Raw genomic sequence first — 26924 nt, 5'->3', positions numbered from 1 at the left:
CAGGAGATAAAGGTGGGAAGGGCCAGGCTGGGAAACACTGTGGAAAGGAGGGTTGAGAAAAGTAGTAGTGGGGGTTGTGTGAGGGGTTTGAGAGCCCCTCCAGCCCTGGCCAGTGACGGGTCTGTCTTATGTGGAGCCAAACGAGGAAAGGGAGCCGGGGGCTTCTGTGGGTGATTCTTTTCTGAGAATCAGAGCCTTTTCTCTACCGTGAGTCAGGCTGGGGATCAAGGAGTGTCCATGTGCGTGCTCAGTTGCTCAGTTGTGCCTGACTTTTTGTGATCCCATGGACTGTAGGCTCCTCTGTCTGTGGGATTTCGCAGGCAAGAACACTGGAGTGGGCTGCCATTTCCTTCTCCAGGGGACCTTCCACACCCAGGAATTGAACCCTTGTCCCCTGTGTCTCCTGCATGGGCAGGCGGACTCTTTACTACTGTGTCACCTGGGAAGCCCCCAAGGAGTGTCCAGGGGTCTCCTTTTGCCAAAGTGAATTGCACACGGAGTTCCTGCTCTCTGAGACAGCAGGGGTCTGCTCTAATCCACACTCGAGTTGGCTCTGCTCTGAGCTCCTCCTGGGATGCTCTGACCTATGACAGTGGCTATCCCATCACAGCAACTCACAAACATGTTACAGCAGGCGACACGGTCTACCCTGGGAGCCTGAGTAGTTGAGGCTGCAGACAGGAAAGGAGCTGGTGAGGCTGCAGGTTGAGCTAAGAGGCGCATTTCAGAGAGACTTGAAAATGATCTTAATGCTCCATAAAGTCATTTGAGGCCAGGCTTGTAGTGACCTGAGTGGAGTGTAGCCCCACTGAAGGACGACCATGGCTGAGGCCCTCTCTCTTCTGGAGCGACGTGCCAGGCCCAGGGGGCACTGTTGCTTGCCCCATCCAGGTTCCGGCTCCCGAGGGGTTACTCTGAGAAACAGCCAGGAGGTATAACAACCTGCCCTCACGTTCTCGAAGCGCCATCCACAAACTACTTTTACACCCATGATGTTGCTGGTACACATGACACTGTGAAGGCCGCAGCCCCAGATCAGGTTCCAGGGGCAGTTGCCTGGGTTCGGATTGTCTTGGCTCCTACTGCTGCTGGGTTCTTAGGAGGTGCTTTCATTTCTTCTTCTATAAAAGTGGGAATCATAACAGATCGTTCCACCTGGTGTCAGGAGAATTCAGCGATCGGCTCTTTGTAAAGTGCTGGGAAGAGGGTCAGGGGAGTAGGAGGCTCAGCTAGTGTGAGCTGCTCCAGGTGATAAAAGGAGAACCCAGGATTTGGTGGGGTGAGTGAGCTGCCTGGTTTCAGAGCGAAACTTTGTCAAGGCTGGAGCTCAAACCCAGATCACTGGCTCATAGTCCCTGGTGCTCAGTTGCTCAGTCGTGCCCACCTCTTTGCAATCCCATGGACTATAGCCTGCCAGGCTCCTCTGTCCATGGGATTCTCCAGACAAAAATACTGGAGTGGACTGCCATTGCCTTCTCCATCATAGTCCCTATTACCAGTAAAATCAATGTTCTCTGCATGGACCAGTCAGCTCTGGGCTGTGGGTTCATGGGGCAGAACCTAGGGACGCTATCCTTTGGGCTGAGCCAGGCACGGTGCTTGGGGGCCTGTGGTCTTCAGCTCACCTAGTCCTCACAACAGCCCCCGTTTATAAGACCCCAAAGTCCACGGATTGGGGCTTGAACATCTCTGACTCCACCACTGTCCTTGGTGCAGGTCAGGGGCCCCACAGGTGGAGGCCTATCTGCCACAGTGTTGACTCTGCCCTCCTGGAGTCCTCAGACCAGGGCCTCCAGTGGCTCAGAAACTGGGAGGTAATGGGGCTGGGAGAGCTATCTCTCCTGGGGGTAGGGGCCCAGAACATGCAAGTGTGCACACATGTGACAGGGCGCTGGGCGCCAGCAAGCGTCTTGGCATCTATATGTATCCCCCCTGGCTCTGTGCGGGGCCGCAAAAATGTGTGAAAGCACATGGGCGGGCAGGTCCGTACGTGGAGGCCCAGCACCTGTCCACGTGGGCGGTGAGAGCGTGTGTCCCCAGAGTGTGTGGTGTGGAGTGTGTGGGTGGGGGGGTGAACAAATGCGGTGCATGGCACGGTGTGGAGCCCCGCGAGCTAGGCTTCGTCTCTGCTGCTCCCTGAGCTCACACACAGGCACCTGCATCCCGGGCCTGTCCACACCTGTGTCTTCCACATCCACGGACACAGATCGCACAGCAGCCGTGCAGGGCACACGCACACACAGAGGTAAGCACACGCTGCCACCCTGCGCCTCCCCATCCTGGCCTTCAGCTCCTCTTCTTGGGGCTCCTGCTCTTCTCCCCCCTCCTGCCCCTGGGCAGTGTGCTTCTTGGCCGGGTGTTCACACCAGCTCTGCTCACCAGCTCAGCGACACCAAGAGGAGGATTGCGCACCTGCAACGTGGTTTTTCCTTCAAAAACTGGGACCTGCTCTCCTCAACAGCAGCCGGGTTCCAGGAGGCTCCTGCTGGTGCCACCTGCTGGTGGCCACTACCCAGTGTCTGCACAGGTTAGGGTGCAGAGCTGGGCCCGTCCCTGAGACAAGCATTGGGGTGAAGCCCAGGGCTGTGTGGACAAGGTGTTTGGGGTGAGCCTGAGGAAGGTGGATGTCTCTGGACAAGGCTTCCTGGGGTCTGACTTGGGTAAGAAGACCGGATGTGGTGCTGGAGTTCCTGGCTGGGAAGGTCGGTGTACCTGGGACCCTTGCGGGGGTGAGAGGCTGTGGCACCACCTGCCATGTGGCAGCTCAGGATGATGTGAACTCTGCAGGCATGGACACAGATGGACATAGTGCATGTGTGGTTGTCGAAGAGATCCTGTCTGTGGACGAGGGCACAGGCGTGTTCTGCATCATGTGTGTGATTTTTTTCGTGTGTGAGTTCCTGGAAGGTATGTGTACTGTGTGTGTTTGTGGAGAGATGTGGCTCCAGTGACAGGAACATGCCACATGGTACAGCTTACAGCTTTGGTGTTCCCATGCCTTCCACCTCGTCAAGGCCCTGGGACACGTCCACATTCCTCCTGGGCGGTGAACCCTGTCCCCACCCTCTGAAGGTGCTGCCTGAATTCCAGTTGCTTCCTTCCCCACCCCACCCCTCCATGCCCCACTGTAAATACCTGTCATCCATGGGGGACAGTCAGATGCTGGAATTCCACGGGAAGAGATCTCCTAGCCTAGCATCTCAGGGGTCTGAAGGCAGTGGAACCAGCCACTGACCCCCTTCTCGTCCACCCAGGGCCAGCCATTTGCTGCTGAGATGGCAGCCCATGCACTTGGCCCCCGCCTCATGCCTTTTGGCAGGGCTCATGCCTCAAAGAACCTCCACAAAGGACAGCAGCCCAGGGCACAGAAAGGCCCTTTCTCCCCGCAGCAAATGCTCTTTTCAGACCAGCCTCCCTCGTGCTGGAATGGAGCAGAGCCTTCTTGGTGCTCCTCAATTAACCTTGGGACGCTGCCAGGAGAGCAGTCGGCATGCAGCCTGCCCCTGCGCCCCCCTCTGCACATCCCTCCTTCTATGGGCTCATTGTCTTGGGGCCCCCGGGGCTCTTGTAGTGCCTCAACTGGTCTCTTCCCACAAGCCCTCCAGCCCTGGGCGTCCCTGGCAGCCTGTGACCCCCCACTACCACCATTGAGGCCATGGGCTCTTCCAAGTGGGTTTCCTAGAAAGGGAGTGGGGAGGGAGCTTAGCCTTTGAAGCCCCAGAAGTGGGAGCTCTGGATGAATTCTCCTCTTTTCCCCAACAGTGCTCATCACTGTCTATGTCTTTCTCCTTCCCCACCCCCAGGAACACACCCTTCTGGGCACACGCACCAGAATCTCCCTAGAGCTGGGCCTTCTTGGGTCAGCAATCCTATCACTGTGCAGATAAATCTTCAGTGTGTGACACTGTCTCCTTATTTCTAACCACCTAGAAACAGACACTGGGCTGCAAGCAAGGTCACAGGTTCAGCTCTAGCTTCTCATTTTAACTGGCACCAGAGCAAACTGCCTCCCACTGGGGCTCCCAGTACACCTCCTATGCACAGGCAGGCCACTGCACTGACCCTTTAGCTCTCTTGATGCTCTGAACAGTCCTACGGGCTGTTAGCTCTACTTTCTGTGACAGCAAGGATATGCCTTGCTCTTCCTGCACCTCGAAGGGTGTTTGGCTCACAATAGGTGCTCAGTACACATCTGTGAATGCCAGCTGCCAATTACATGGTTGGACATTCATGGAATCCCCAGTGAGGCTGAGGGAAGCCATACAACTTTCTAAAGGATGCCTGGTTGGTGAGACAAACAGGGAGGGGACTCAGGTCTCCTGACTCTGAGTCCAGCAACTCTTTCTTTACACTGAATTTACCTTGTGTCCAAGCACCATGGCAACTTGTTGCTGTGGTACCCTCTGTCATGGATGCTTTTTCCAAGAATAAATCCGGGTCTGTCTCCAGGCTCCCCATATGACTCGGAAACCCAACCAGGGGAGGAGCAGAGAGGGAGAGAAGGAGAGAAAACTGGGAAGTGAGGGCTTGTGAAAGGAGGAGGGTGCAGGGAGAAAGGGGCAGGGGTGAGGCTGGGGGCCCTGAGGGCAGACTCAGGGAGGAGGCACCAGGAGCAGGGGAGCCCCAGGATCGGGAGGCGGGGCTGCCGTTTGCACCCTGACCTCTGGCTCCATCTGGTCCGCAGCCTCTCTTCCTGCTTCCTGCACCTGCAGAGCCACACTCCTGCCAAGGCTCTGGGAAAGGGTGGGGGTGTGGAATGAAGATGTGCTGGGCAGCCCTCGCTCTCCTGCACAAGGCCCTTTTGTGTGGGGGCTGAGAACCCAGCGTGGAGGGGCCCAAGAGAGAGGTCTGGGGGTCGAATGTGTGCCAGAAATAGACCCACTGGAGCCCTCCAGCTGTGGCTGCTCACCCACCCCCGGCCATCCATCTGTGGGTCCAAAGTAGAAGCACACCCCCCTCCCCCATCCCACAATGCCCGTTTGCCCCTCGGAAACCTACTGAGATGCTTCTCTTCAGCCTGCTTCTCACCACCACCTTCCTTTCCTCTCTTCTACCTGCCTCTGCCTTTTCACCTGTCCTGGCCTACCGGTCCCTCAGTTCCCCCATGGGGTCTCTGCTGTCCCTGTGTCCCCCCTTCCTTCATTCCTCCGTACGTTCATCCTCATGTGTGCCCACTGAATGCTGCTGCCTGGCAGGCATCATGGCATGCAGAGCAGGGAGTGAGGCAGACCTGCTCTGCCCTCAGGGCTCCCAGGCCAGAGCTCCCTGGCAGCAGTGCCCGTTCCCCATCCTGCCTCCTCAGCTCCTTCACTGAAGGTTAAACTCTTTCCTCACGCCCTCTACTTAGCCCTCACAGTCTCCACCATCCCCACCTCCTGGGGGTTCGAGCCTGGGCCACAGCCTCTCCCCAGGCTACTGCTGACAGAGTATTCAGTGTTGCTCGAGTGCTCGGCCTCATCCTTTTGACTAGATGCCACACTCCCGAGAGACAGGGATGGTGCTTGTGACTCCCCTGCCCTTCTCCTGGGTGCCTGGCACAGTGCTGACTACAAGCCAGCTGTGAGGCTGCCTGTCCATTGCAGAATTCCTTCTTCCGATGCTCTGGAGCCCAGCCCCTGGATCCGTCCATCTTCTGCATGCTCTTGTGACTTGTTCTTTGCTGGATTCCCGTAAGTTCCTGATCCTCTGCTGACATCAGCCTTTTGCCAGTCCCAGCGATGCCTGGAGCTCCCCTCCACGACTCCACGTGCCTCTACAGAAGCCCCGACACTACACTAGAAACCCTGGTCCCAACAGTCATGGGATGAGGCCATGCGCAGTATCCCTATGCTGTAAGGCGGCTGGGGCACAGAACCAGAGACAGAGAGATAGCACATGCAACTCTCAGATTCCTCTCCTGCAGACCCTCATCCCCACTACTTAATACCTTCAACTGGCCCCTCTATAGAGGGAGAGATGATCATTCAGAACTCCAGCTTGCCCAGGCCAGAGCTGGATGACACTTTTAGATGCCTGGAAGCCAGAGCAGTAAGTGGGGGCCACAGTTATCTACCTTCAGCTCTGGGCAGGTGAGGGCAGACTCAGGTGGAGTCCTGCGAATCACATTTTCTGTGATGCAGCCCTTAGCAGGGTGAGGGGTTTCTGAAAAGTGACAGCTGTGTATTTCCGTGGACACTTCACAGGGAGGGCTGTCATTAGGGTTCCTGACCTCTGTAAGACAGATCTGATGCAAAGGAGAGAGCCTCTGTTTTGCATTCTTAGATTAAGCCACAAGAACATGAAACATGTCTTCCTTGAGACTGTTCACAGAGGTGGCCTGGAAACCATAAGGAAGTGGAGTGGAGTTGTTAAGGCTGAGAGGATCATCATCTAATTTTCAGATAAAATCGTCCTAAATTATGGATCTGCTTTCTTCCGAAGGCAAGAACTTCATCGCTTTTCAGCAGAGAAGAAAAGAATACAGTTTGGCTAAAATTCTAAGAACTGATTTGTCATGTAATTTCTATGAAAGCTGCTATAAACACATCTTTAAGGACTCAGACTTAAGGCTTAGCGTGTGAGAAGTCTGCTCTGCAGATACATGGCAGGTCTGGAGGGTGTTATTCCCCATCCGCTAGATTCCACCACGTACACAGTACAGCAGTGTCACACTCTGTAACGGGTGGGGTCCTGGTAGACCCTCTCCCATGCTTGGGGACCCATCTGGACAAGACATCATAACATGATCCCATGTGGCTGGAAGAGCTGTCTTAAGCCAGGAAGGACTGGATCTGACTCTGGGCCAGTGAGCTCCTGCATCTAACCAAGACATGGCCTTCAGGGAAATTGTAACTGAGTAGGGGAACACTGGCTATTCTGGGAAATTTGAATCATAATGAAGTTTGAGTTTTAATAAGGAAAGTCTCCAGGAATTTATTTTTGGAGAGGACAAAGTGGACTGCTAGAGTAGCTATTCAAGTCCAGAAAAACAACGTGTGGCCGGAGGCTGCAGGTGCCTACGAGCAACTGTGAGCATTTTGAACAGAGATGGAAAATTCTTATGATGAGAACGTTTAGAATCTTGCAAAGCTCCCCCTCCACTTCTCCTGCATCAGATCTTAAGATGAGATATTTATACTTCGGAAATCCAATTTCCTTTGTTTATTTTCTTCTCTCCTTCCAAGTTCTTTTAAACATGCTGACTGGTCTCTGGCATATTGAGAGAAAACACGGTGAAAGACTTTGCTTCACAAATGGTCTGGGCTTCTATAACAGTCACCCTCATGTCCCTGTGTGCCTGGAACTGGTGTGGCAGCTTGAATTCAAGTGAGAAAATTCTAGATCTAGATACTGTCTGTCTACAAACCCTTTCGTTCTAGGGATTCCCTCTAGAGTAATTTTGGCTACACTTTGGAGACCATTTTCACAGCAAATTGTAACATCCCTCAGAGGATACAGCACGACCTCCCAGCCCAGAAGCCATGGACACCGCTCCTGTTGAGAGGTAGATCTACATTCTCTGCCCTGGAATCAAAGCGTAGTTTTGATGCTGGTGGAAGAGATGCAATGCTTCTTCCAGGGCAAGGACATAAGGGAAGTGCATCTTCTGCCTGGTTCTACTGGAATGTCAGCTCTGGGAACCCAGCCACCATGCTCTGAGGAAGCCCAAGCACCCATGGGGAAGCCCATCTGGAGGGGAACTGCACTTCTTTGCCTGCAGCCCTGGCTACCAGCCAGCATCACTTGCTGATCATGTGAGTGAGCATCTGCAAAGCACAGTTTCCCTCCCCTGATTGGTCAGATGTTGTATGAGCTGTCCCCACCACGCCCTAACTGCAGATGTATGAGCAGATATATGACTCTTGTTTTTAGTGAGTGAGTGTAAGTTGCTCAGTCATGTCCGACTCTTTGTGACCCCATGGACTATACAGTCCATGGAATTCTCCAGGCCAGGATACTGGAGTGGCTAGAGTTTCCCTTCTCCAGGGGATCTTCCCAACCCAGGGATTGAACCCAGGTCTCCCGCATTGTGGGCCGATTCTTTACCAGCGAGACACAAGGAAAGCCCAGGAATACTGGAGAGGGTAGCCTATCCCTTCTCTAGCAGATCTTCCCGAACCAGGAATTGAACCAGGGTTTCCTGAATTGCAGGTGGATTCTTTACCAACTGAACTATCATAAGTCATTACATTTTGGGATTTTTAAAAAATACTTCTTTATTTATTTTTGGCTGTGTTGGGTCTTCGTTGCTTTTGCACAGACTTTTTTCAGTTGCAGCGAGTGGGGGCTATTCTCAAGTTGCGGTGCATGGGCTTCTCATTGCAGTGGCTTCTCAGGTTGTAGAGCCTGGGCTCAGTAGTCATGTGGCAGGGCTTAGTTGCCCGGTGGCATGTGAGATCTTCCCAGAGCAGGTATTGAACCTGTGTCCCTTGCACTGGCAGGTGGATTCTTAACTACTGGACCACCAGGGAAGCCCTGGGGTGGTTTTTCATACAGCAAGAAAATTGATATGGTTCCCTGACTATAGAGACATGAACACCCTGTCAGGTACTTAACTGTGCACCTGGTCCGATGAACATCCTCATTAGGATTCCATAAAGGGTTCTGGAACCACTGAGCAAGCAGGGTGAGTGAATTCCTGGTTTTGAGTCCTACGGCTCAGCGGATGTGAAGAAGGAGTCCCTGCCTCCTCTTCTCCTAGACTTGAAGCTTTTGCAGACACTCTCCTCCAGGGGCCCAGGTGAATGTGTGGATAGGTGGCTAGCCAGTTTTACATGGAGAAACCCATAAGACTAGCATATTGCATTTCCAAAATGTGGGAGAGATGACATCTATTCCCTAACTTGATGTAAGGTATTATCACACATCTGTATTATCAGAGATGCTGATAACTAACCAGGTACGCTGAGAGTGGTGTACATCCTGGGAGTGGCTCACACCCTCCCTCACGTCCCTCTTGGATGCTGGGGTCCACACTCACCTTGAGACTATCACTGGATGTGTCCCATCCTTCCTGGGTCTGGAGATCAGCTATGTGGCAAGAGGGAAAGACTTCTTTGGTCTCATTCCTCACTGTGACCTGATACTCTGTATCCCTTTTGAGGTGATCTGAAACCAAATCTGAGACACATATGATGATGACGCTAACTTTTTCCTTTTGAATCTCAACTCTCCTCCCTTTCCTCTCTGCCTTCACCCCCTTGTTCCACTGTATTTCCAATAGATTTATCTGGAAGACATTAGTCTTCTTTTCAGATAGCTCTTTTGAATCCCTTCCCAACTCAATTCATGCTCTTAACCTCTTTGTGTTACTTTTTCCTTTCAGTTTGACAATTTTAGTTCCCTAGTAGAAACTACCCATGCAAAGTGGGAAGAAGTCAATGGTTAAGAAAAAACAATCAAGATGATGGTGATAGTGGCTTTGCCCCCTTCCCTACCTTTCAAGTCCCTAGAAGAACATTTCCCACTCGGCCATGCTTCTACCTATAAAGGGCTAGGGACATGGGCAGCCCTGGGAGTCCAGCATTTCTCTTCAGGCCAGATAGATGCTTAGAGGTTCTGGAAAGAGAATCCTGTTATTGCCAGTTCTCCAAGTGGATACTAGCGAGGCTCAAAGCCCTAGAACTGTGGGTTCATGTATATGTTAAGGGTGGAGCTCTAGTTCTTGGGTATGCTGGCTGGGAATTAGCTTCCAACTCACTTCACATCACCAAGAAAGGCATCTTAACAGAGAAAGAGACCCTAAAGAGAGGGCTCAGGGAGAGGCATCTCTGCACGAGCAGAGTTACATCTCATAACTAGAGTGGCTGGACAGGGCAGGAGGTCATTCAAGCGTTCTGGTTCTCCAGGTTACATCCAGGTGCTAGATTGCCCAGTGTATTTGCTGGTGTGCCAGGAAGGGGCATTCCAGCTTTCCATGTCCTGGCTGGTGGTGAGGTAAGAGGCTTCACTTTTCAGGGAAGGCTGTTCCTCCCATGTTCAGGCCACTTTCCATGCATGGTCTGTGTGTGTGTGTGTGTGTGTGTGTGTGTGCGTTTCTTACGGGCAAGTTTCCCTCGTTTTTTTTTTTTTCCTTTAAGTTTCATATGCTAGAGCCAGTACTTTGTGGCTGACAAGCGCTTTGCGATGGTGATGAGGGTGACCTTCCTGAGCCCCCTTTGCTGCCCATCCTGGGGAACTGAGCCCCTCTCACCTCTGCTCTCGCTCTGTGAAAGATCAGACATCTTCACTGCAGCCTCAGATCCCTGGTGTGAGGGGACTGTTTGTAGATGTTTCCATGACACTGGTTTATTTCTTCTGCAAATACAACTATAATGGGGGAGGGGTGAGGTTGAGAAATATGAACACTTTCTAGGTTCCTCCTTATCCTCTTCTATAAGGATAAGAAGACCACCTTCCCCTTCCCTGGGTCCCTTGTCCCAGATCCCTACACTGCTCCCGGAATCCATCTTGGCTTCTTCCTGCTGAGATGGGGCCAGGCTCCCAGGCAGGTGGGGACGGGGGAGGAATCTTGTGCTTGAGGAGGCAGTCTTTTTAGAAGAAGAAGGAACACTTTCATTGCTCAAAGTGGAGACTTCCTGGCGATGAGCAACTATGACCCGCATTGGGGGGGCAGTGTGCACACGTGTGTTCCTGAGGGGGGGCCCGTGACACTCCTGCAGCTGAGCCAATGACTCACCCCAAATCTTAGCCACTTTTAGAGGTCATTTTAGTCATCCTCCTGCCTTCAGGCTGGATGGAGCTTAACGTAATCTCATGTTTGGGTGGCAGGGAGTGCGCTGGGGAGGAAAGAGTGGCCTAGTGTGGAAGGGAGGAGGGGAGGTGGCGGTAGCGCGTGACCCCTTTGAAAAGATCTCCAGTGAAGGACGTTCTCAGCTTCCCCAGGCTGCTGTTCCCGGGTTTTCCCATCACTGAATCAGCACCGTCCTCCCGGGACGCCTCTTTGCTGGATGGAAACCGGATGCTGGGTTCCCTGGATGAGCGGGCGCACCGAGCCCTCAGACCTACAGTGTAGCAGAGACTCCAGGGTCCCGTTGGCCGGCCCGGCGGCCACATTCCTTCCCGCAGAAACTTGCCATGCAGTGGGAGCAGGGAGCAGAGCCGCGCGAAGACGCGGCAGCGCCTTCTCCCCGGCAATGCGCATGATTCTGCGGCTCTGGGCTTGCCACACGTCAACGCACCTTGAATGGGCTCGCCCCCCTCGACGCGACAGGCAGGCATCCCGGCCAATCGAGCCCCGGACTCTCTGGCCGCGCCCAATGGGCGGGTGGCGGGGGCGGGCCAGGGGCGGGGCGGCCGGGCTTCTCCGCGGCTCTGGCTGCGCTCCGCCCGGGCTCCAGTGCAGGTGCCGCTGCGCCGGGCGGGAGGCTGCGCGCCGAGCCGAGCGGATCCGCGAAGGGATGGGGAGCGGGCCGCCCGGGCTGCAGGAGCCGCAGAAGCCGCGAGAGCACCGGCGCGGGGCGTAGGCGGCGCGGGGCACTTTGAGATAGGATGAGGCTCCTGGCTGGCGCGCGGTAGTACTATGATTTGGTATGTGGCCACTTTGATAGCAAGTGTGATCAGCGCCCGAGGTCTTGCGGCTCAAGGTGAGTTGAAGTGCAGCGTCCCTCCCCTGCGCCTCCCGCCGTTCTTGGCTCCGTCCTCCTGCTGAGCCCGCGCCCTCCCGGCGGGCACGCTCCGGGCACCGCGGGGAGGGCGGGGGCCGTATCCGCGGTCGGCGGGAAGGGCCTGAACCCGGGCTGCCGGCGCTCGGAAGAGAACGCCTCGGGCTAGGGTCCACGTCGCCACCCTTGGCACCAGGGCTTTGCAGCGGGTGCCGCTCCCGGTGCCCTTCGCGGGCGCAGCCGCCGCCTCGAGCGCTGGGGAGGCAGCGGCTTTCTCAACTCTGCCGCCAGGGAGTTTTTGGGTCCTTGGTTGGCTGTGGCACGCTGGACCCCGCGCACTGCCACCGGTCCGCAGGGGAGCCGGTGCGGGCTCGGCTTGGGCTCGAGTCCCTCCGGACCACACGTCGTGGCAGCTGGAGATCGGATCCCCTCGCAGGGCGGGGCGCACGGAGCGCCGCGAGAGGAGAAGAGCTGGCTCCGCGCGGGGTCCCTCACCTGCTCTGAGGAGCGGCCGACTTCGGCTGGCTCTGCCCGCGTCCGGCTCCGGTGCACCTGAGCCCGGCCTGGCCGGGCAAAAGTTCCCCGGGAGCGCGCCGCAACCGGCCACAGCTGGCTACAGCTGCTGTGGGCGAGAGCAGCGGGAGGGGGTCTCCACTGCCGCGTCTCGGAGCGGAGGGAGGTTTTCCTCTTTCTGTGTTTCCGGTCTGAGCTGGGAAGAGGGCAGAGGGAAGCCAGTGAGCTGGGTGATGCGCGCGTGAGCACGCGGGCTTTTGCTCTGGAGACCGCAGAGCGGCCCGCACGCCTCTGTGTGGCACCTCGGCTGTCCGCCCTGCTATGGAAGCTGGAGGTGCCCGGCTTCTGAGCGCGCAATGTTCAGCGCGTAGACACGACCCAGCTGCGGGCAGGTCCCCAGCGCCGGCCGGGATAGCTTCCGGGAGAACCTCCAGGTGGACAGCAAGCAGTAGGAGGACCCATAGCGGAAGACCCAGCGCCCGGCCGCGCTCGCGCGGGAGGACCCTTTGCTCACCTTGTCTGGGGCTGTGTAGGGGGAGGGGAAGTGATTTGGGAAAGTTTCTGGAATGGGATCGGACTCGCTGGTGTTTGCGGGGGTGTGAAAACAGAAGCAGAGGAAGGCGAAGAGGAGTGATTTTGTTATATGGTGTGTGACCCCGGGTGGTTTTAAAACTCTTCCTTTGTCCGGTGGGGAGACAGACCAGAGTGGCCGCAGAAGCTCGTGGGGTGGGGTGGGGGTGTGAGGTGGCTTGAGCTGCGCTTGAGAACTTGTCTCCAGCCTCAGTGCCCGCCCCTTCCCTATTGCCTTGTAATCTTCTGATGCCTGCATCTATCTCCTCCCCTTCAGTTTGTGGTATGTTCCTGCTATGGGACTGTCGCACAAAAGAATGTATTGGGATCTTTGAATAAAAGAGAGACATGGAAGGGAGGCCCTGAAATAGGACCCCGGCCTGAGAAGTCCAGGGAGGAGGATGGACTTTTTGCAAGTTTAAGCACAGAATCAAGGGAAATGTGTGCTTATATTACAGCAGCACACAGAAGGGCCAGACAGAAGGAAGGACTTCCCAGCATTGAAGGTTATTGGTTCTGGAGCTTCTGCGTTCTTTCCGGGAATGGAGAGGTCCTTCTGTCAGGGGTGGCTGGACATGTACCCCTGCCTGCCGTCCCTGTGGGTCTTGGTGGGGGGGGGGTCTTTTTAGCCTAGGGGCTCTGTGTGTGGTGGTAAAGGACCTGGACTCAAGTTCCAGCTCTGCTACTTGCTGGCCTGTGACCTTGGACACATTGCTTCGCTTCTCTGATTGTCACATGCCTCATTGGGGGTTAACAGTATGAGCTTGTGGGGTGTTTGTGAACATTAGTGCCATGAAGAAATGAGGGGCTGGCTGAGTGTTCTGTGGTGGTGGTGGTTTAGTCTCTAAGTCGTGAGTAAGTAAATGATGATGATCTTGGTTCCATTTCTTTCCCCTGAACGGTTCAGGGCACTGGGAGCTGGGAATGTCACCGGGGGAAGTTCAGACAGTTGCCTCCGTCCAGGACCAAGTTTGCCTTCCCTGCTGACCTTGCCCAGGGAGATGTAGAGGGCTGCTCGGAAATCCTTTGAAAGATCTGCAGAACTGGGGTTGTGTCAGTGGCTGGAACCTGGTGGAAAGGCTGCAGGACACCCAGGAGGCATCATCTCTACGGCCTCCGGGAGTGGGAGATGGACTGACGAGCCAGCGTTTCAGATACTGCTGTGAGAGCTCAGCTGTTCTCTAACTGGCAGAGGTGACTTCCAGGAGATTCTTGATGGGAGGGACTTTGAGGTGCTGGACTTAGGGTCTGGATGAGCAGGGGTTGCTCCAGCAGAGGAGTGAAAGGCTTGGGACAGAGGGAGGGGTGGGCTTGAATCCTGTGTGTCTGGGGGGCAGTGTGGAGGCTGGGGAGGGCATGCAGAGAGCCGGGAAGGTGGCGAGTGAAGTCTGCATCCCAGGCCTTCGCTGAGCAAGCTTGTGGGGAGGACCCCGACCTTTATCGCCAAGGCTGCCTCCTCTTGTGGACCACAGATTCTGTGCCTGGCTTACCGCTGTCTGCAGATAAAGCGAGTTCTGACCTGGACCGTGCTGGTAGCTGGACTAATGCCCTCTACTCTCAGCCTGGCCCTCCCTCCCTCCCTTTGGTGGTGAAGACACGAGGGAGGGCATTTAGGCCTGGAATCTGCTAGAGAGACCCCCACAGGCAGCATCTCAGCTGAGCGAGACTTGGCTCAGGACGTGGCGTGCATGTGTGTGTCCCCAGCACCCGTGGCTGGAGGCAGGCAGGGGTGTGTCTGGCAGCACGTGTTTGGGAGAAGCTGAGGAGGGGATGTGTGGGAAGAGTCAGCTTTCAGCTGCTGGCCCCAAGCTCGTCTCACGTGCTGGACCCAGAGCTGCCAGGTCCCAGGGCCAGTGGTTTCAGGTTTGAGGCTCTGAGACAGAAAGCTCGGATCTGGTTACCCAAAGGAGCAGAGGCTGCCTGGCTGGGAGATGCTGAACCCCAGCCTCTCTCTGGCCGGCCTCTTTTGGCTCTGAGCCCTGCGCTCTCCATCCTCAGAGCTCTCTGCCTCAGGCCTGGCTGTCAGGGCCTTGCTGCGCAGAGGCGGTGGGAGTGGACCCGGCCCACAGGGAGACCCGCACTCCCTCCCCACCCCCCCAACCCCCTCCAGTCCTGTGCCTCCTTGGGCTAGGCCAGGGTCCCAGGGCAGCTCTCTCTTGTCTGTGCCCAGTGATGGGTAAAACAGTTTGTGTGAGAGAGTGAATGTGAATTGTAGAAAGAGCCATCATTGGTTGCAGCTGCTGGATGTGCCTGCACACATCTGTGTGTGTGTGTGTGTGTGTGCCTGTGTGTGTGTGCAGCTGTGTGTATGCGCATGCACATGAATGTAGCAGACAGGAGACCCAGAGTCTCCAGGCGCGAAGTGGGGCATCTTTCCTGTCTGATTGCTGATGGCCGTGGGTGGCAGTGAGGCTAGACTTGGAGCAGACGCCTGGCTTTTCCCACCCTCTGCTCCACACATGAGTATGGAAAGCCCAGAAGCTCCCAAAGTTGGAGGCTCAGCCCTGGGGCTGGGTTGAAGGGAGACTGAGCTCTGAGAGAAAGCCTCAGTGGGGGACACACACAGGCAGAGCCAGGGGGCACAGAAGACGGGTCTGACTTGGTAAGGGTTGGCTCTGGTCTTGGCTACCCAGTAGCCCAGACTCCCGAGTGGAGAAGGGACTTGGTCCCTGGGGGTTGGGAGCTGGGTGCAGAGGCAGCTTGTAGCCTGGTCCTGCCGGGGCACTGCCCAAGGGAGCCAGCTCAGCCTGCTTGAGGCATCTGACCTATTTTTCTTAGGAATCTTCCTGCTTTTCTGCTGTTTCTTGCGTGATTAAGCAGGAGACTGGTGAGCAGAGTCAGGGCCTCCAGAAGAGTTTTGGAGAATAATTCCTTGTGGCCCAGGCTACGAGCGAGGTCCCAGCCAGCCTGCCTGTCCTGAAAGGGAGGTGACCGGGTGGTGCCCTCTGCCCAGCCTCACCCCCCAGCTCCCTCCTGGTCCAGGCCCCTGGCCAGCTGGGCCGTGGCAGGTAATACACTGTCTAGGTAACATGCAGGAGCTGCTGTCCTGGTTTTCTGGCTTCCGAGTAGGGAGTGCTGACGCTTCATTGTGAGCAGACTCGGGCTTCGATTCCCTGCTTACTTGCATCCACCTGGCGCCTCAGCCGAGGCCCTCCCCGGCTCAGCTCGGGGGTACTTAGACCAGGCCCGGGCCAGCGGTGGGCAGGGTAGGTGTGGCTGGGCCTCTTTGCGGAGGAGCTGCTGCAGGAGCAGAGCGGAGGTTGGATTACTGACTGCTTCCTGCCAGTGGCTCCCGGGGAACAGGCTCTTGGAAATACAATCTAGCCGAGAGCAAATTAAGGTGGCTAATAGCTGCTGCCTCCTGAGCCGCCTGGGCCGGAGAGTTAGGGAGGAGAGGCACCCACAGAGGAGGGGTGTTCTGTCCCTCCCCCAGTGCCTTGTTGGATGATGGGAGGGCCAGTCTGGGCTCACCTGATCTCTGACTTCTACTCTCAGAGGTTGATGTGGAGTGGGGGCCGAAGGGCCATGAGGATAGCTACAGGGAGACCTTAAAAGGTGGGGACTTCTCCAGGGACCTCCCAGGTGGGGTGTGGGGGTCCTGGCTGGAGACAGAATGTCCCAGTGACCTCTGGCCCACCCACCTTCTGCAAAGGACATCCAGGGTGCAGCCTCATGTGGACACGGCTGTTTCTCCATCTCACACTTGGCTATATGTGTATGGAGTCTCTCCTCTGCTTTCCTCATGCAAGCCTCTGGGTCTACATCTCCCCGGTGGGGGTGGGGGAAAAGGGTGTCCTAGGGGAGCCCGATTCAAGCTTCCTGGGATCTCCTGGAACCCCCTGGCTTGTCACGGAGGAGTGACTGGGGGACTGTTGGGGGCTGTGCCTGTTTTGGACTCAGCAGGGATTATTTTTAGGCTGGCAGATGGAGGTGGCGGTGGCTGTCGCTGGTATTATTAGACAACAGGCCTGTGGTTTGGGAGTCTGGTGCCCGAGCGGGCGGGAGAAGGGGGGAGCCTCCCTGGGGACGTGTACTCACTCACCGAGGGGGGAGGTCTCCCTGTACCACAGCCAGATGGGGCCAGAGCTCCTGGGTCCCAGGCAGAGTGGGCTCAGCCCTGCACCTGCAGCTGCCTTCTGACCCAGGCCTGCCTCGCCGGCCTTCTCGGGTTCAGGACTGCAGGGATCTGGCTGTGAGAACCTGTCCTGAGTGCACTGTGGATGGGCTGGCCTCTGACTCAGTGAACAGAGGGGAGGGGGCTGCTTCTTGGGTCAGTATGGGAGGGGCCTTGTGCCTTGGTACCTAGCCTGTGGCGGGGGGCAAGTAAGGGCAAAGAAGAGACAGGGCAGCTGGAACCTGTCCCTACCTAAATGCCCCCCACCCCTCCAGGCCACTGGCCCAGCCAGGGGACCCTCCAGTCTGCTCAACTGTGAAGCAGAGATGGTGGTACGTCTGTCGGATGGGTGTTGGGGTCCTACAAAGACCTGGTATGTAGTAGTGATCTAGAGGAAGCTGGTTTGCCTGGCGGCTGGCCCTCCCTGCCTGGTTCCCAGACCTTGGCTGCCGCCACCAGATTTTGCAGTCCTGCCGCCTCTCCTCCCCCAGCCCCACCCCTGGAAGAGCTCCAGCTTGGGAGTGGGGGTGGGGGCCGTGCCAGGCTGTGGAGGGCTTGTGGCCCTGTGCTCACAGGGGATCCAGTGGCAGCCCTGGACCTGGTGACCCGCCGGGTACCACCTGGTCCAAAGAGCAGGAGGTCTGCACCCTGTGGGCTTTCGGAAAGGTTAGCCAGACTGCGGGGCACCTCCTCCTCCTGTGTCCTCTCTCCCTACCGGGGAGCGCCGGGCAGAACCCCAAAGTGCAGATTTGCTCTGCTCCTCCCGGTACAGCTGGGTCCTGCCATCTCTGAAAAGGATGCATGGAATCCAGGACATCTCCTGCTCCCTGCGGTGCTCACCCCGCAGGTGCCAGAGTCCCCTTGAGGCTGCTGTAGGCCTCTGTGGTGGGGAGGGATCTGGGGCCTCCCCTCCTGCAGCCCTCCCCCTGCCTTCCCCTCCCCCCTCCTTCCTCCACCCTGCTGCTCCTGGAGCCTGGCTCTGTCCCCTCCTGACTCTCCTGATTCTCCATCCTCTGAAGGCCCATGTCTCTGTGTGCCTGGCAGAATCCTGGGTGCCCTTGACCTCTCTCTCTCTGTCTCTGCCTGTCTGTTCACACCTTGACCGTCTGTCTACACCCTGACCGTCTGTCTCCATTCTTGCCTCTGGAATCTCTTTTGCTGTTGACTTGGGTTGTGTTCTAGATTTGAAAGCATCTCTCTCTCCTCCATCAAACCCCTCTTCCATCTCTCCTGCCAGCCTGTTTACTTTTTTTTTTTTCTCAGCAAGCTTTTCTGGAGAAAGTGTTTTATTAGATATGCTTTGGCTCAGAAAGGCTCAGGCTGAGGGGGAAGTACTCGTTGGTGATGGAGTGTGTGTATGTGTGTGTGTGTGTGTGTGTGTGTGTTGAGATGAGGAAAGCTGATAAATATTTTAGGATTCTGAAAGCCAGGAGGACAGGCCTGAGTGCGGGGGCTGGGACAGGGCCTCCCACTCCACTGCCTTCATCCTGGAAGCCCGTCTGTTTTGGCTCTGCTCACTGTCTCTGTGCTGCTGGTCTCACCATGTCTTCTTCCTAGCTGCTGTCCCTGGCGGAGGGACGTGGGAAGAGCTGTGGGGTGGGGCCCAGGTCTGGCTGGGTCTCAGGTGGGGTGCACAGGCCTGAGCCTGGGCGGGTGTGGAAGAGGCTCTCCCGTTGCCCGGTTGCTGTGTGGAGAATGAGGCAGTCAAGGTCTTGCCTCCCAGAGCCTCCAGAACCTTTGCTATGAGAGGAGGGCAAGCAACCCTGCCCCCTGCCCCAGCTCCTCCCAGGTGGCCACCCCTGGGAGGCACCCCCTCCTCTTGCCCTGGCTCCTGTATTTCCTCTTCTTTCCTCCAATGTCTACATGCTCACATGTACATGTACACACATGGACTCATGTGCACACATGTCTGTTCTTTGCCCACTCCTCCAGGGCCCAGGGTCAGCCTTTGTGCCAGGGTCCCTGCCTGGTGCCCCCAGGGGGTGGGGTGGTGGCTGGGAGGAGCCTGCTATACTTTCCCTGAGGGGCTGGAATTCAGCCTTCGCCTAAAGCAGGCCTGGGAGGGTTGGGAAACCTGCTGGGGCCTCAGGCAGGTGAGGGCAACACTGTGCTCTGCTCCAAAAATACTCTGTGATCTTAGCTCTTTCTCTAGAAAACAGTGATGTCACCAGTAGCCAATCAGCTTCCGGAAGGATTGCCTCCTCCTTCTTCCGCAATTTGCGGGAGGAGGAGAGGGAGCTGGAGCGGGAGGGAGAGAAGGAGAGGCTGACAGAGACACAGACCTGGAGAGGCAGAGCACACAAGCACACAGGGGCCAGGCAGCAGAAAAGCAAAACCCCTTCCCCAGCATAGGCGAACGGAACCCCACATGTACCCCCCCCAACACACACGCTGATAGAGTCATACGAAGGGTGGGGGGCAGCAGGTAGACAGCATCACCCATGTGGGCGGGAGCTAGAGAGGGACAGAGATATAGAGAGACAGACATGGAGGAGGAGCCAGAGAGAGACAGACACTAGAGAGAAAGAGACAGAACCAAATGGAAAGACACATAGAAAGAGCCAGATACACAGAGACACACAGGAGAGCCAGACAGAGGTGCCTGGCAGGAGTCCACAGGGGTCAGAAGTGTGCTCAGAGTCAGGCCAGAGCCTCAGTGGAGCAGCCGCTGTCCGTGGTGCTGCCTGGAGGGGCCCAGCTGGCCCTGGAGGGGAGGGGCGGGGTCTGGTGGGTTGTGCGGGTGCTGGGAGGGAAGGCAGGGGGAGGGGCCTCCCAGTGGGCTCTTTCGCTGGGAAGGAAGGTGGACAAGGTGACTTTGATGTGGCAGCCCGAGTCAGGCTGGAGGTGGGGCCGCAGGCCTGGGGCGGAGCCTGGGTTAACATGTTCTCGCTGGGGCTGGGGCTGGGGCTGAGGCTGGGGGTTGTGGGTCTCTCCCTGCCTCACCTCCCGTCCCTTCTAGTCCCTTTCTGGAGGATGTCTGTGCCTTATCCAGCCATGTACTTTGTCCTCTGCCAGGTAGGGATGGTCCCTTTAGCTGGCTGAGGTTAGTGGCCCCAGGGTCCCCCTCTCATGTCCCCAGCATCCTGCAGTCCAATTGGTGATATCTGGGGCTTCTCTGGCTGATAGACTTGGGGTTTGGACACTGGAGGGCTGGAGGCCCCTCCCACTCCCTCCTCTGCAGCAGGCGAGGCGGGCAGAGGGAGGAGGGGCAGAGAGGCCAGCTCAGGCCGGTGGGGTTTTCCCTCTGGCGATGCCAGGAGCAGCCTCTGCTCAGCTTGTTGGGGATTCCCCGCTCCTGTGTGGAACGCTCTTGTTTGGTGCTGTGAACATCAGGCTGAGCTGGGGGTGGGGCGTGGGAGGACGCAGGCTCCGAGTCTCCCCGCTGTGCTCTAGCAGGAAGCATCCGGGCGCAAGAAGAGGTCCCCGTTCACCCTTGGCTGCAGTGCCTGCCTGACCCTGGTGTCCACAGAGGGGCCGAGGCCCCTTCACCTTCTCAGTGGCCACCCTCCTCAGAGCTGGTAGGAGTGTCACTGGGAAAAGGCACGGTCGGGCTGCGCTCTTCAGGGTTGGGAGGGCAGAGGTGGTCTCTGGGACAGCGGGCAGGATCTCCTGGCCCCTCCTTTCCTGCGTCCCAACGTGGCTGTCCCACTAGGTGCCCACGGCCTGCGAGAGGAGCCTGAGTTCGTGACCGCAAGGGCTGGCGAGAGCGTGGTCCTGCGATGCGACGTGGTCCACCCGGTGACGGGGCAGCCCCCGCCCTATGTCGTGGAGTGGTTCAAGTTTGGGGTGCCCATCCCCATCTTCATCAAGTTCGGCTACTACCCACCTCATGTGGACCCTGAATATGCAGGTAAGGGCTGCCCCATTGCCCTGGCTTCCTGCCTGGCTCCGGGGTGGCCCCCACCCTGTCGCTCCTGCCTGTGTCTTGTAACCTCTCCTCCTTTTCCGATGGGCTTCTTATCTCTGTTTTCCAGTTGTTGCCTCTGTCTTCCCATCCTTTGCACTCTGGTAGGTTTTAATTAAGTGGCGAGAGGAGAGGGACAAGGAGGTGGGGCAGACACAGGGCTTCCTGAACAGCCTCACCAATCCGCAGGGGCCCCTGCAGATCCAGAGGCCCAGAGCCCGCCACGTGGGAGAGGAGGCCGGCTGGAGGGCGGCTCAGTAAAAGCAGCTGAGTCAGAGCCTCGGCAAGTAGCCAGGGGGTTTGCTCTGTCTGGCTTCGCCCACTCCCTCCCTCTGGCTCTGAAGTTGGGGCCTCGTCCCGGGTAGAGGGAGCGTCTGGGCACCCCCTCTGCCTCCTCCTCCTGGCCCCCTGTGTCTTGTTCTGCAACGACTCCTGCCAGCTGCCAGCGGGGGCCTCACTGAGTCACTGCCAGGGCCGGCCCACTAGGGAGGAGGGCATAGGGCAGTGTGAGTGTGTGCACGGGTGTGTGTGTGTGGGTGTGTGCACGCGCTGGGGTTTAAAGGAAGAGAGGAACCTGGCAGGACATGGGTTTTATCTTTCCCTCTGGGCTCAGAGGTCTGCCTTGCATTTTTGTCAGCTTCTATTTCTCTCTCTCTCTCTGCCCCTCTCCCTCCTCCTGTGTCTGTGTCTCTCCGGCCCTGGTTGGTTGGGACTGTCTGGTTTGTAGGCAGATTGCCAGTGTCGAAAACACAAGGAGGAAAGCAGAGGAGGTCGTGCCGTTGGGGCGAGGAGTGGGCTGGGCGGAGGGAGGACCCGGAGGATACTCTGGGGAAGGGGTCTGAGTTAGGGAGAGTGGCTCAGAATGGATCAGTGCCCTGCCTGCCAGCCGCTCTGCATTCTCAGGCTACGTGCAACCCCCCACCCCCAACCCCACTCCAGCCAAGCTCGGGGGCTGGGCTCTGTCTGGACCAGTGCTTTCTGCTCTCTGGCCCCAGTGGCAGGACTGGGAGGGGATGTCAGCACCCTGTCCCTGGTGGCTTCTCCCCTGGCCACTGTAGGGAAGCCACACAGACAGGGTGCTGGGCGTGGCAGCCACGGGGACCCCTGGGACAGGATGTTGCTCAGCCTGGCTGGAGGTCCCCAGGCCCACTCATCCTTTCCTATCCCACCTCACCAGAGCTCCTTCCTCTCCTCTGCCCCTAGAGAATGGGACGGTGCAGGGAACTGAAGCCTTCTCGGTGCAGCTGGTGGGCAGAGAGAGCAGAACTTTTGGGGCCGCCCTGCCCTGGGCCTGCCTGGCCCGGGCTGGGGTCGAGGGAGGCTGTCCCTGTGGGGCTGGGGCTGCAGGGGGCAGCACCCTGCCCTGACCCTCTTGGTCCCTCTCCACAGGCCGTGCGAGCCTCCACGACAAGGCGTCCCTGCGGCTGGAGCAGGTGCGTGCCGAAGACCAGGGCTGGTACGAGTGCAAGGTACTTCTGCTCGACCAGCAGTACGACACCTTCCACAACGGCAGCTGGGTGCATCTCACCATCCACGGTGCGTGGTGTGCGGGACGTGTGCCTGCATGCGAGCATGTGCGGTGTGTGTCCTGCATGTGTGTGAGCCTCCACCCCACGCCCCTGGGACTCAACCCCTGACCGTAGCCTGCCCTGGAGACCCTGGTGCAGCTGTGCCCCAAGTTCCTCAGCCTTTCTGGAGACCCTGGCCTGGTCTACTGGTCAGATACCAGCCACACCCCTGGCCCCTTAGTCATCCTGGAGTCCCAGAGGCCGGGCAGCTCCTGGCAGAGGGCAGTTACCATGGGTGGGGGCGGGAACCGGGTTCTGGAATCCAGGAGGGTTGAGCATCTGCAGGGTGGATTCTAGGGCAGCTGCAGGAAGACCCTCTTCAGGGATCCCCTGTTAGAGCCTTCCTTTAGTCCATTTGCCTGAGTAACTGTTGAGTGTCAGCCAGCCATTGAGCTGCAACTGATGGGCAGCAGCAGGGCAAACCCAGGGCCGGGTGGCGATCCTGCTGGTCCCGGCCTGGAGGGTAACCCTTCTGATGCTACTGGGTACTTACTTCCTGGGGTGAAGGGTGACGGGTCTCTCATGGGGCCAGGGTCTTTCCCGGGACTGAGGGTCCCCTGTGCCCCTGGGAGCCCTCCCTTAGGAGAGGAAATTCCCAAGGAACTGGGGACACTGGAACCCAGAGAAAGTGGAAGAAGTGATCCCCATGGTGGAGGGGAGCAGGGTTTTTGCTTTGCTTTATTTTACTCTTGATTCAGTTTGTGACATAGTGTGTTCAGCCACCATGTGCTGTGCATACTGAGCTGGTTGTCAAGGCTTCAACGGCACACGTGCTTTGGACACCCAGGCACAGCTTAGGTCCTTGTGGGTGTGATGTCTGTAACCCTGAATGCCACGGTCAGGAGAGAGGAACCGGCAGTGTCCTGGCTTGTGAGCTTCTCCGAATTTCCACTGGCCTTGTCTCATGAGGTTGGGTCAGGTCCTGTACCTTCTGCCCGGAAAACCCATCGAGGGCCCTGGGAAAATGGTGTTTTAGCCTGAGACTGGCCTCTGGGACCAAGCAGACCTAGGAGTGGTGGCCTTGGGGCAGTGGTCCAGGCTGCTGACCCACTGCATGCAACTGACTCCTGTCGGTCAGTCCCCAGAGACCAATGGTGGGCTTATTTTAAACTTTGGGTGGGCTGTCCCCACTACTGGTGAGCTTTTGAGTCAACTTCCTTTCAATGCCAGCTGTTGTGTGTGCCGGGAATGAAAACTCAGCTTAATATTAGTCCAAGCAAAATGTAATTAGGAAGGTAAACCTACTGCTGATGGCACCACTGATGGAGCGCTGAGCCAAGAGCCCCCACGCTGCCTGCTTTCTTGTGCTGTCTCCCAAGGTGGGCTGATGCCGTCACAGCCCTGCCTGCCTCCCGCACGTCACCGCTGGGTCCTGTCCAGGGAGTGGAGGTGGGTGGACCAGCAGGGAACACAGCCCGACGAGACTCGGCTTGTGTCGTGAGTCCACCTCGCTCAGTGTCTGAGCCAGGACACCCGCCTCCCCTCTCTGAGCTTCACTATTCTGTTTCCAAGAACCATGCCTGTGTGCAGGGCTGTAGTGAAGAGTAAATGAAGGGCTGTGGATGAAGACGCGTCAGCTGTGCGGGGGTCGCTCTGTGTGGGATATTGGTCACCCTCCCCCTCAAGGGAGAGAAAGACCAAGTCGGGCAGCCCAGGAGGGGCCTTGGGCTGGCAGAGGCGGCCTGGGCGGTCGAAGAGCCCTTGGGAATCAACCCGTAATCAACATGCGTTCCTGAATGTCCACTCGGCAGGCTCTGGAGGTGTGCAGACTGAGTTCTGAAGGATCCTCAGGGGATAATCAGGTCCACAGACGATTGCAGTACAGCTTTGGGAGCACGAGGGACAGGGACTTCTCTGAGGAAATGAGCCCTGGGCAGAGACACTTTGGGGAGGAGGAGTTGGCCAGGAGAGGGGGGTCAGGGGGTCAGGCCGGCAGGGTGTTCCAGGGCAGAGGGAACAGCATGCCCGGAGGCCCAGAGGAAGCAGAGCCACCACATTTAGGAGCCTGGCTGGTTGTTGGAATGAAGAGTCAGGCTTTAGCACCGGAGCTCAGCTTATCATGGAATACTTTCCCTATCAGGGCCCCCCTCCCAAGGTGAGCGACCTCACTCTCTCTTCCTCCCTCCTCCTGCATTCTGAGGTTCCTTCTAGCGTAAATACTTCCCTTATTGAAGAAAAGAGTCTGGAGCACAAACATTGCATTTCTTCCAAACTAGAATGTTTCTTGTCAGGCGTTTCTGACCGGGATCACCCTTGGAAAATGAAAAATTAGAATCACAAGTTGTCTCCTTCTCCTTCTGTGTTTTCTTCAAGACCAGTTGGGAGGAAGCAAATCCAATTATTTCCTCATTGCATATGAAATACTAGAAAAGCCTGAGTCAGACCTCGCTTTCTGTTGGTGAACTGCTTGGAGGAAAGACCAGCCTATTTCTAACCTGCATGATTAATTATAGGGCATGTGTAAAAAAAGAAGAATTAAGCTGGAAATGCAGCTGGCAGGCTCACACCTAATCCAGTAAATAATCGGGAGTCAAACCATTATTTCCTGAAAACTTGAAATTGTTCAAAGTGCTTTCCTGATTAGCACCTAAATAATAAAGTAATTATGTAATTAGTAATTAATTTGTCACTTCAGGACATAATTTACAGTATTATCTTTTCCTTAAGCGTGACACAGAGGTAATAGAGGCTGAGGCTGTGTGAGCTGTAGTTCAAGAGCAGGTTTGGCAGCAGGACTCTGCTAGGATGGGCTCGTGGGCCAGGGTAGGAGGCGGTCTGGGGTTCGAAAGCCAGGTTCCCTTTGCAAGGGCTTGGAATGTGTTTTGGGGCTTCCCTGGTGGCTCAGATGGTAAAGAATCTGCCTGCAGTGCAGGAGACCCAGGTTCGTTTCCTGGGTCGGGAAGATCCCCTGGGGAAGGGAATAACTACCCGCTCCATCATTCTTGTGAAGAATTCCATGGACAGAGGAGCCTGGCAAGCTATAGTCCATGGGGTGACAAAGAGTCGGACACGACCGTGCGACTAACACAGACTGTGTTTTACCATCACTTTTGTTGTGTTGAACGTCGGGTTAGAATTGACTTTCTCAAAGATGTTTGTTGTGTGTGATGAAGACTGCTTCGCCAGTCACCTAGCTTTCACTCGTGGGCACCTTTGTGGCCACACCGAGCAGATCATTGGGGAGATTGTTGAAGAAGGTTGTCTCACCATCGCCTTGTCTTCAGTTTTATATTTGCATTTGTGTTGGGGTGTTTGTGTGTGTGCACGTCCGCTCGCAGGCATGCACCTATTTCACTGCATTTGTCTGTTCATTTAGCCGTTTGTTGAGACTCTGTTTCCTGCCAGTTCAGTTCTGCTCAGTCACTCAGTCATGTCCGATTCTTTGCGACCCCATGGACTGCAGCACGCCAGGCCTCCCTGTCCATCACCAACTCCCAGAGCTTGCTCATGTCCATCAAGTCGGTGATGCCATCCAATGATCTTATCCTCTGTCATCCTCTTCTCCTGTCTTCAATCTTTCCCAGCATCAGGGTCTTTTCTGAGTCAGTTCTTCACATCAGGTGGCCAAAGTATTGGAGCTTCAGCTTCAGCATCTGTCCTTCCAATGAATATTCAGGACTGATTTCCTTTAGGATTGACTGGTTTGATCTCCTTGCAGTCCAAGGGACTCTCAAGAGTCTTCTCCAACACCACAGTTCAAAAGCATCAATTCTTTGGTGCTCAGCTTTCTTTATCATGCAATTCTCTTATCCATACCTGAACTGCGCTAAAAGCTGAGCACATACTGGAATTTACGGAGATCTCTGCTCTCAGGAGACTTGGTCGTAAGTGCTTTAAACTGTCTCAGGGGACAGAACTGCAGCAAGTGCCTTCCTCAACCAGCTGACCAGGTGAGGCAGAGGTGGCATTTTAGCAGAGATGTAGAGGCACCAGAAGGGTGAGACGTGAATATGGCCCAGGAAGGGGGGATGGCAGGTGCAGCAGTCCCAGGGATGGAATTTCTTGGCACTTGCAGGAAGACACAAAGGCTGGAGTGTTGGAGTCAGTTTGAGGGATGTGTGGTGGCTGGTGGACAGCTGTGATCCCCAGCATCACTTGGGCCGGGGGCGAGGCTGCCTCCTAAGAGACCCCTCTCACAGCTACTCGGGACCTCAGAAGCCCTGTGCAGCCAACAGTGATGACAGTACTGGCAAGTTGACCACCATTCAGTAGCTTTGTGTTTTACCAGCTCCTCTCACAGACTCTACCTGGCGCTTTCCTCCCATCAGTGTGGAGGGCAGGGGTTTAGGTAGAGCCCAGAATGGCTTAGCCCTGGACTACAGGGTGAGTGGCAGTTGGACTTGAGCTTGGAGCCTTGAGACAAGGTCCTGGCCTAGCCCGGCATTGCGGACCCTCTGGCTGGTGCCAGCAGTATCCCCACTTCAGAAGACCCCAGGTGATCGTCTAGAGGGTTGGGGGTGATCAGGTGGCTTCTAAAAGCAGCTTTGACAGATGAGATGGGGTGTGTTAAAAGCTGATTGTTCCAACAGGGTGGAATTTTAGTCAGGACTCCGAAGCAGGCACTGGGGGAGCAATTTGGGAGGGAGTGGCCATGGCTGGGCTGGGAGATCCCACGTCACTTGGCTTGTGATCCACGTTAGGCCTGATGGGGCTCAGATGGTGTATGGCCTGGA

The 26924-nt window shown here is 56.7% G+C and overlaps 1 protein-coding gene across 3 annotated transcripts in view; it reads left to right on the top strand.

Annotated features, from left to right (window-relative positions):
- Positions 1-11256: 11256 nt before the first annotated feature.
- The window catches only part of IGSF9B (immunoglobulin superfamily member 9B), a 42766-nt gene continuing 27098 nt past the window's right edge, over positions 11257-26924 (top strand). For 2 of the 3 annotated variants that reach the window (XR_014067936.1, XM_081537966.1), the window contains exons 1-3: positions 11277-11564; positions 20432-20629; positions 22073-22219. Coding sequence is in view for 1 of the 3 variants with exons in the window: in XM_081537966.1 (XP_081394092.1) it covers positions 11501-11564; positions 20432-20629; positions 22073-22219 (409 nt within the window). In the remaining 2 variants the exon portion in view is untranslated. Of the gene's footprint in view, positions 11565-20431; positions 20630-22072; positions 22220-26924 lie in introns of all 3 variants that reach the window. The other variant, XR_014067938.1, reaches the window with a different exon arrangement.

Source organism: Giraffa tippelskirchi, chromosome 10 (assembly GCF_054371585.1).
Source record: "Giraffa tippelskirchi isolate mGirTip1 chromosome 10, T2T-mGirTip1v1.2.pri, whole genome shotgun sequence".
Classification (NCBI taxonomy): Eukaryota; Metazoa; Chordata; class Mammalia; order Artiodactyla; family Giraffidae; genus Giraffa; species Giraffa tippelskirchi.
Note: the sequence above shows the minus strand (reverse complement) of the source record. Positions and strands in the feature narration are given on the sequence as shown.